This window comes from Lipotes vexillifer, unplaced genomic scaffold, assembly GCF_000442215.2.
Source record: "Lipotes vexillifer unplaced genomic scaffold, Lipotes_vexillifer_v1.1 scaffold1860, whole genome shotgun sequence".
NCBI classification, from domain to species: domain Eukaryota; kingdom Metazoa; phylum Chordata; class Mammalia; order Artiodactyla; family Lipotidae; genus Lipotes; species Lipotes vexillifer.
Window position 1 is genome coordinate 108,979 of NW_006787678.1, and position 9,247 is coordinate 118,225.

Sequence of the window (9,247 nt, forward strand, 5' to 3'; positions counted from 1 at the left end):
TGATTAATGATGTTGAGCATTCTTTCATGTGTTTGTTGGCAGTCTGTATATCTTCTTTGGAGAAATGTCTATTTAGGTCTTCTGCCCATTTTTGGATTGGGTTGTTTGTTTTTTTGTTATTAAGCTGCATGAGCTGCTTATAAATTTTGGAGATTAATCCTTTGTCAGTTGCTTCATTTGCAAATATTTTCTCCCATTCTGAGGGTTGTCTTTTGGTCTTGTTTATGGTTTCCTTTGCTGTGCAAAAGCTTTGAAGTTTCATTAGGTCCCATTTGTTTATTTTTGTTTTTATTTCCATTTCTCTAGGAGGTGGGTCAAAAAGGATCTTGCTGTGATTTATGTCATAGAGCGTTCTGCCTATGTTTTCCTCTAAGAGTTTGATAGTGTCTGACCTTACATTTCGGTCTTTAATCCATTTTGAGCTTATTTTTGTGTATGGAGTTAGGGAGTGATCTAATCTCATACTTTTACATGTACCTGTCCAGTTTTCCCAGCACCACTTATTGAAGAGGCTGTCCTTTCTCCACTGTATATCCCTGCCTCCTTTATCAAAGATAACTAGGGCTTCCCTGGTGGCGCAGTGGTTGAGAGTCCGCCTGCCGATGCAGGGGCCACGGGTTCATGCCCCGGTCTGGGAAGATCCCACATGTTGCAGAGCAGCTAGGCCCATGAGCCATGGCTGCTGAGCCTGTGCGTCCGGAGCCTGTGCGTCCGGAGCCTGTGCGTCCGGAGCCCGTGCTCCGCAACGGGAGAGGCCACAACAGTGAGAGGCCTGCATACTGCAAAAAAAAAAAAAAGATAACTAAATATTCTTTTGAAATATATTAGTAGAGTACTACCCTTATTTCAAGCAAATGCTAGTTGGAATGCTTCCATTTTGTTCTAAAAATGTTACTGTGTCTTCTTCACTTGATTTCCTGCCAGGTGTGATTCTGGTAATGTGTACAATCAAGTTTCTTATTTTTAGGTTTCCATATTATTGTGAAAATTTGATTTTAAAATGTTAAGTGTCAACAACATGTTAAAGTAGTTCTTCCATTTAGGCAAATTTAAGAATCTACCAAAAAATTTTGCCACAGATATTAGCTGAGTGAGAATTTTTAAATTATTCTATTATATAATTTCTCAAAACATGAAACTCCTAAGGAGATTCCCATAATAGGTGTGTATGTGTGGTGGGGGTGATATCAAAGCAGGTGCACTAAAATATACAGCTAAATGTACTGTGTATAGAAACTTCAAATTCATGTAAAAGCTCATTGGAAAAATCAGAATACGCCTACAGGTACAGAAAATAATCTCAAGAAAGTGACTCTGTATGAAAAATCTAGGGAAATAAAAAGAAGTTCACTGAAATTCCAAGTAAAATGAATACTGTAGTTTTGGTTGGCTCCACTTCCATCCCTATTTGGAGAACAGTAGGTGGAGCTATTTAAGGTCTAAAAACCAAAATCCTTTCCCGGAGATCAAGATTGTGCAGTAATTGGTTAGGACTCTGAGCGCCGCTGTTCACCAATCAGGGAGAGAAAAGGAGAGAGAGATCCTGCTAGCCGGGCACTCGCGTTGAAGCACTAAGCACCGATAGAAACTAACCATCTCCGGGACTGTGAGGAAACTGACTGGAAGAGCTCGGGTCCCCCAGCTGTCGGATTTTAAGGACGGATGAGCTGATCCGGACTTCGGTGATCAAGGGAAGAATTGGAAATAATCCTCAAGGAAAGTGACAATGATTCCTGCGCGACTGCACCAGGACTGCAAAAAGCTGGTCCTGCTGGGAGTTCTCCTGGGGGTTCAGTGGGAAACTGGATGCACCCAAATCCACTATTCGGTTCCTGAGGAGCTGGAGAAAGGCTCTAGGGTGGGGAACATCGCCAAGGATCTGGGGTTGGAGCCCTGGGAACTGGAGGAGCGCGGAGTCCGCATCGTCTCCAGAGGTAGGACACAACTTTTTGCTCTGAATCCGCGAAGCGGCAGCTTGGTCACTGCCGGCAGGATAGACCGGGAGGAGCTCTGTATGGGGGCCATCAAGTGTCAACTAAATCTGGAGATTCTGATGGAGGATAAAGTGAAAATATACGGGGTAGTGGTAGAAGTGAGGGACATTAATGATAATGCCCCGTATTTCCAGGAAGGTGAATTAGAAATAAAAATGAGTGAAAATGCAGCCACTGGGATGCGGTTCCCCCTTCCCCACGCTTGGGATCCGGATATAGGGAAGAATTCACTCCAGAGCTATGAGCTCAGTAGTAATACTCACTTCTCCCTGGACGTGCAAAGCGGAGCGGATGGTAATAAATATCCGGAATTGGTGCTGGAGCGCGCCCTGGACCGCGAGGAAAAGGCCGTTCACCACCTAGTTCTCACGGCTTCCGACGCGGGCTATCCAGTCCGCACTGGCACCGCGCGCATCCGTGTGGTGGTCGTTGATGCGAACGACAACGCACCAGCGTTTGCTCAGTCCGAGTACCGTGTGAGCGTTCCGGAGAATGTGGCCGTGGGCACTGAGCTGCTTCTGGTAAACGCCACCGACCCTGACGAAGGAGCCAATGCGGAAGTGATGTATTCCTTCCGGTATGTGGACAACAAAGCGGCCCAACTTTTCAAGCTAGATTGTAATTTAGGAACAATTTCAACAATGGGGGAGTTGAACCACGAGGAATCAGGATTCTACGAGATGGAAGTGCAAGCAATGGATAACGCAGGATATTCTGCACGAGCCAAAGTCCTCATCACAGTTTTGGACGTGAATGATAACGCCCCTGAAGTAGAAGTCACCTCTCTCTCCAGCTCCATTCTGGAAAACTCTCCCAGAGGGACATTAATTGCCCTTCTAAATGTAAACGATCAAGACTCTGGGGAAAATGGACAAGTGATTTGTTTCATCCAAGGGAATCTGCCCTTTAAATTAGAAAAGGCTTATGGGAATTATTATAGTTTAGTAACAGACACACTCCTAGACCGAGAACTGGTTCCTAGCTACAACATCACGGTGACTGCCACTGACCGAGGAAGTCCGCCCCTGTCCACGGAAACTCACATCACCCTGAACGTGGCAGACACCAACGACAATCCACCCGCCTTCTCTCGTGCCTCCTACTCCGCATATATCCTAGAAAACAACCCCAGAGGAGCGTCCATCGTCTCTGTGACCGCCCATGACCCCGACTATGGAGAGAATGCCCGGGTCACTTACTCCCTGGCGGAGGACAGCCTCCAGGGAGCTCCCCTGTCCTCCTACGTCTCCATAAACTCAGACACTGGCATCCTGTATGCGTTGCGCTCCTTCGACTATGAGCAGTTCCGAGACTTGCAGCTACAAGTGATGGCACATGACAGCGGGGACCCTCCACTCAGCAGCAACGTGTCGTTGAGCCTGTTCGTGCTGGACCAGAACGACAACTCGCCAGAGATCCTCTTCCCCGCCGTACCCACCGATGGCTCCATGGGCGTGGAGCTGGCACCCCGCTCGGCAGAGCCCGGCTACCTGGTGACCAAGGTGGTGGCTGTGGACAGAGACTCAGGCCAGAACGCCTGGCTGTCCTACCGCCTCCTCAAGGCCAGCGAGCCAGGGCTCTTCGCGGTGGGGCTGCACACGGGCGAGGTGCGCACAGCGAGGGCCCTGCTGTACAGTGACACACTCAAGCAGAGCCTGGTGGTGGTGGTCCAGGACCACGGGCTGCCCCCTCTCTCAGCCACTGTCACGCTCACAGTGGCAGTAGCGGACAGCATCCCCGACGTCCTGGCTGATCTAGGCAGCCTTGAGTCTCCCGTCAGCCCCGACAATTCGGGCCTCACGCTGTACCTGGTGGTGGCGGTGGCTGCGATCTCCTGCGTCTTCCTCGCCTTTGTCATTGTGCTGCTGGCGCTCAGGCTGAGGCGCTGGCACACGTCGCGCCTGCTCCAGGCTTCAGGAGGTGGGTTAGTGGGTGTGCCCACGTCTCACTTTGTGGGCGTGGACGGGGTGCGGGCTTTCCTGCAGACCTATTCCCACGAGGTCTCGCTCACCGCTGACTCGCGGGGGAGTCACGTGATCTTCCCGCAGCCCAACTACGTGGACACGCTCATCAGCCAGGAGAGCTGTGAGAAAAGCGAGCCTGTCTTGCTCTCGGGCGATTCCGTGTTTTCTAAAGATAATCATGCATTAATTCAGGTGAGTGCATATCAAACATTCTCCCCTGAGCTTTGAGCAAGGTATCTCGTATTACAGGTAATTAGTATTTATTCGGAATTTATAAAACAGCAAGAAATTTTTATAAACATTGCAGACACCATTGACAACCAGGCCGACTTCCTTCAGGCTTTTCCTCACGTCTATTTATAATAATTAAAAAAATATATTTGTGTATGTTATATATAAAATTTTATATCCATTTTATACAGTACTTTTTAATACTCTATATAATTTTTCTAATTTAATTTACCAACTGTACAGCTCTTCCTGCTTTTGATTGCTGTTTTTATTTCCCATCGGCCGTCCAGCAGGTTTATGTTGAACGTCTGATGCCAATTTATCTGTTAAGAACACAGATTCTTCTAGAGGGGATAAATCTAATTCAATCAAAAGTATATAAATGATGTTTTGAATAAACTATTATAAATAGAGTGGCTTCTGACTACACATGAAATTACCTAACAAATTCATAAATTGCGTTTAGTTTCTTTTCAAGTGCAATAATTCTGGTTATTAGGGATGCACACATTATACTTTCTCAGTGTCCTAAGTTATTTCATGGTTTCACATCATTCATGAAATTCCAAATATCGTGAGTTTATTTCTTATGCATTTAAAACGTTCTCACTGAAATATGCACGGTGTAAGTGTTGTCATGAGGAAAAACTGAAGAGATGGTTCGTTTTTCATCCCCATTACAGAGTTCAGGAATACAAGTCTATATGTGTTTCCAGTTTAGATATTTCTTTTGCCCATTATCCACACTGACGATATTATGGTGACTCTGTGGAATATTCAGAGTTAACAGATTGTGTTTTAGAAAAGGCACCTTTAGAAAAGGTGTGTTTTGAGCACATTTTTGATATAGTGGTAAATTTGTAGTAATTCTCTCTTCTTATTTAAAATTTCCCATAATTCTCACACACGGACAATTTTCTCGAAAATGCACAGATTCTGTTTCCTGAGAACCTTATGCTTATTGTAGAATGTTGAACAGAAATCAAATGCTAAAATATATTATTCTTGGGAAAGCATTGCTGTAACCTGTGAGAAGCCTGGTTTCTTTTGGTGAATTCTTTTTTTTTTTAAGGATTTTTAAAAAATTAATTAATTTATTATTATGTTTTTGGCTGTGTTGGGTCTTCGTTTCTGTGCGAGGGCTTTCTCTAGTTGCGGCAAGCCGGGGCCACTCTTCATCGCGGTGCATGGGCCTTTCACTGTCACGGCCTCTCTTGTTGCGGGCCACAGGCTCCAGACGTGCAGGCTCAGTAGTTGTGGCACACGGGCCTAGTTGCTCCGCGGCATGTGGAATCTTCCCAGACCCGTGTCCCCTGCATTGGCAGGCAGATTCTCAACCACTGCACCATCAGGGAAGCCCTCTTTTGGTGAATTCTATAAAGGGGAAGGAAATCATAACATCCTAATTATTTTCTCCTGACTTGTTGCCTATCTGTTTTCAAAAATACAATAGGTAATTAAAACCAAGACTTATAAAATAGATTGAAAACGATTTGGAGAATGAAAGATATTCAAGTTGCCCTAAAATGAGGCAGTTACTGCTACTGAAATTCACATGTCACTTTATGCTTCTTGACAGCCAAGACAAAAAAAGGAAATAAAAAAAAAAAAAAGGAGATATAGAGTGGATCTATTTGCCTTATTTTTTTTTAAGGAAGTTTTTTTTTTTTAAACATCTTTATTGGAGTATAATCGCTTTACAATGGTCTGTTAGTTTCTGCTTTATAACAAAGTGAATCAGCTATACATATACATCTATCCCCATATCTCCTCCCTCTTGCGTCTGCCTCCCACCCTCCCTATCCCACCTCTCTAGGTGGTCACAAAGCACCGAGCTGATCTCCCTGTGCTATGCCGCTGCTTCCCACTAGCTATCTATTTTACGTTTGGTAGTGTATATACGTCCATGCCACTCTCTCACTTCATTCCAGCTTACCTTTCCCCCTTGAAGGAAGTTTTGGAGCATATCTAAAATGGCAAACTTCATATTGACATTAAGTTCCAAATGGAATTTAATAAGTAGAGCTTTCTAAATAATACCAAGGAAAACAGAGAGAAATGTAACTTCTGTTGTTTTGTAAAAGCTATCAAAATGTTTATCACGTGGCCAGTTTTCTTGTGGTGGTTGATTCAAAATGAAAGACGTAACACACAATAGAAGTTATTTGGGAAGCTAAACTAGTACATTCCAATTATGCTGACTCTGTTCATGTAACTTGATTTAGGGACAAATCATTAAGAGCTAGGGCAATGAACAGTGATGACCCTTAGGCTGTATCTCAGGTATCAGTGATCTCAATTATGCTTCCAGTATGAGCTAAATTGGCTTCATTAAATAGTTGCTGAGTGAATGAATGAACAAATGTATGTGCTCTGGGGATTACCTAATATCAGTATTCCAAGATGTAGTGTGACAGAGAAACAGCAGCTATGTAACGAGGTAACTCCTAACTGTGTGACCTTTGACGTTATTCAATTGCTTTCAGCTTCAGCAAAATAGGGATTGTAATATGTAATTTGAAAGATTGTGGTGAAGCCTAGTGATAACATATAAACCGTCTGGTTCATAATATGTACTTAATTAACAGTAGTCCTTTTTTTTTTTTAACATTGTTGATAGAAAAAGGAGTCCTGCTTTCAATATCAGTACACTTGACATTCTGTTGGGAAAAGTAATAATGATTTGTGTGCTCCTCCAGACAATACAATGGGATGACCTGTGAGTGGAAGTAAAACTGTTCTAACAGTTTTATGAAAGCTACTGTAAAAATCTTAAGTGCTTAGGCATGTTCTTGATTGAGAAGGCCCTGTTTGGGGTCATGAAAGATAGGGGGAAGATTGTTTTTGATGAGACAATTTTATGAATGTTAATTTTTCCCTCTCTGAATGATAGTTTAACTTAAACAAGGGTCCTGTGTAACTTATTATTTAAGGACCAATTTACTCCAATAGAATTGCTAGGATGATTTAAATGGAAAATGGATCACCAAACTCTGAAAGCTGGAGTTATTTGGTTTTGGCCACATGAGAATTTAAGTTAATGGCTGCACAAAATATCAATCTTAGCTTTAGGATATTTGTTGATAATTTAGGATTGATAATTAGGTTATTTGTTGATTGGTTTTTTTAGAGTAATTGGACAATGGGTTTGGATTTTATATTTCCTCTGGTTTCAGTAATGAAATTATGTCAAGGGCTTTTCTTATCTTCCTTTGTGTTATATGGAAGGTGGGTGTGCATTCACTTAATCTAGTTAATCAAAGTATTCAGCTATAACTTATAAGTTGTAGTTCCTTTATTTTATAGCACCTAAAATTGGAATGTAATCTATCAGCATTCTTCCCCCACTTCCATTCTATAAGAGATACCCTCCTTAAAGCAGCAATGGCCTAGGATCCTTGCTGAGTCTGTACAACTTCTTGAGACTACTCAAACCATAGATTGTTTTAAGCTGCATTAGAAGACTAATGATAAACGAATGGACTGTATTACAGTTTTCTCAGTTATATGTAACAGAGTATAGCTGTGATCATGAATTGATTAGTTCTGGTGAAAAATCTGCTTTTTCCTTATGCAAGATATCAAGTTCAAGAAAGTAAACGCCTTCACATTAAATATGTGCCACTCTTTGTATATCTGTTATACCTCAATAAAGCTATTTTTAAAAATTTTAAGCAAACACATAGTTGTGACGGGATGTTGATCAAACTAATGGCTGTATATATTAGGAAAGAGACAGATCTATTCTCTAATGTTACACTTGGTGTTCATTTTTAGGAAACCATACCTAATGAAAAGTTATCAATAATAGAGCACACTCTTTAGGACACATTTTAAAAACACTGATAGGAAAAGATAGCCAATGGCAAAGATAATTGAAAAAACTCTTTGGTAGAGGATAAGTTTTCTGGATACCAAATTGGAAGAGCTCTAGTTCAGGAAAATGTGATGAAATTGCCATCAGATGGACCATAGAGGAGATAAAATAATTTATCTATATGTAAAAAGAAATCAGTACCTCCACAATTTCTCTGAGAGAAGCCATAAAAAGATCTACTGTGTTTAATAATCATTGAGGACAAGCATAATTTCTTAGTTCATCTTTAAGTCTCTGAAGAATTGCACACAGTGGTTTGTATACCTTCTAAATACTCAAAAAAAGGCTTGAATTCAATGATTAGAAAGTAATCTCTTGGGGAAAAATCATAGTGCAAATCCATTTTACGTGTGCTTTCCCTCTACATCAAACTCCTAATAAGAGCCAACTCTCTGATCTATCTATATAAAGATAAGGACCTGAAGATTTATCAAATTTTTAAAATAGGTGCCACAATCCATAAGATTTCTATGTTGTGAAACTTGCTAGAAGCTTTCTATATATTTATAGCTGAAGATCCAACCAATAGTTCATCCTGAGACTGTGTATATGAAAAAAGTAAAGCCTTTTCCCCCACCAAAAAATAAAAATAAAAAGAGAGGCTCAATCTAAAAATACCCTTAAATGTCTAGAAGAAATAAAAAGAAGTCATTGCTTTGATTTCGTATGCTGGAGTCATTGAGAATATAAACTTCCAAGAATATTTAATTTTGCCTGAATAAAACTGTATTACTGCTTCTCAACTTGCAAATTCCAGTGAGAAACATCTTTCTCTTTGCTCTCAACTCTTCAGAACCTTGACCTCTAATTTCTTCAGGTTGCAGTTCTAGAGTAGGGACTCAGAGCAGTGCTATCAGCCCATGTAGAAACAGAGGTAAACAAGGAGATCCCATAATATTTCCACTGGGTGACTTTCCTAATCGCACCTTGCCAGAGATCTGGGGCTAGGTGTCCAGGACTTAATGGACTCAGAAGCTGTAAGTTAATGTGGAAAAAGAATACCTCACTCCAAGTGAAGAAAGTGGGGATTTACTTGTGAGTAACAGGATGGACCTGGAGCAGATATGCCGACATACTATACTTCGTATCATATGTTTATAAATGGTAGTTGAGAATCCTTTAAATGTTTTTCACGTTAATGTAGATATTCAAGATATAAACGATAATACTCCCCAGTTCAG

The 9,247-nt window shown here is 41.6% G+C and overlaps 1 protein-coding gene across 1 annotated transcript; it reads left to right on the top strand.

Moving 5' to 3' along the window:
• Positions 1-1,570: 1,570 nt before the first annotated feature.
• PCDHGA12 (protocadherin gamma subfamily A, 12) lies at positions 1,571-4,186 on the top strand. Its single transcript, XM_007460475.1, has one exon. It carries the CDS (start codon positions 1,727-1,729, stop codon positions 4,184-4,186), a length of 2,460 nt encoding a protein of 819 aa, XP_007460537.1. The 5' UTR covers positions 1,571-1,726.
• The last annotated feature ends 5,061 nt before the right edge of the window (positions 4,187-9,247 follow it).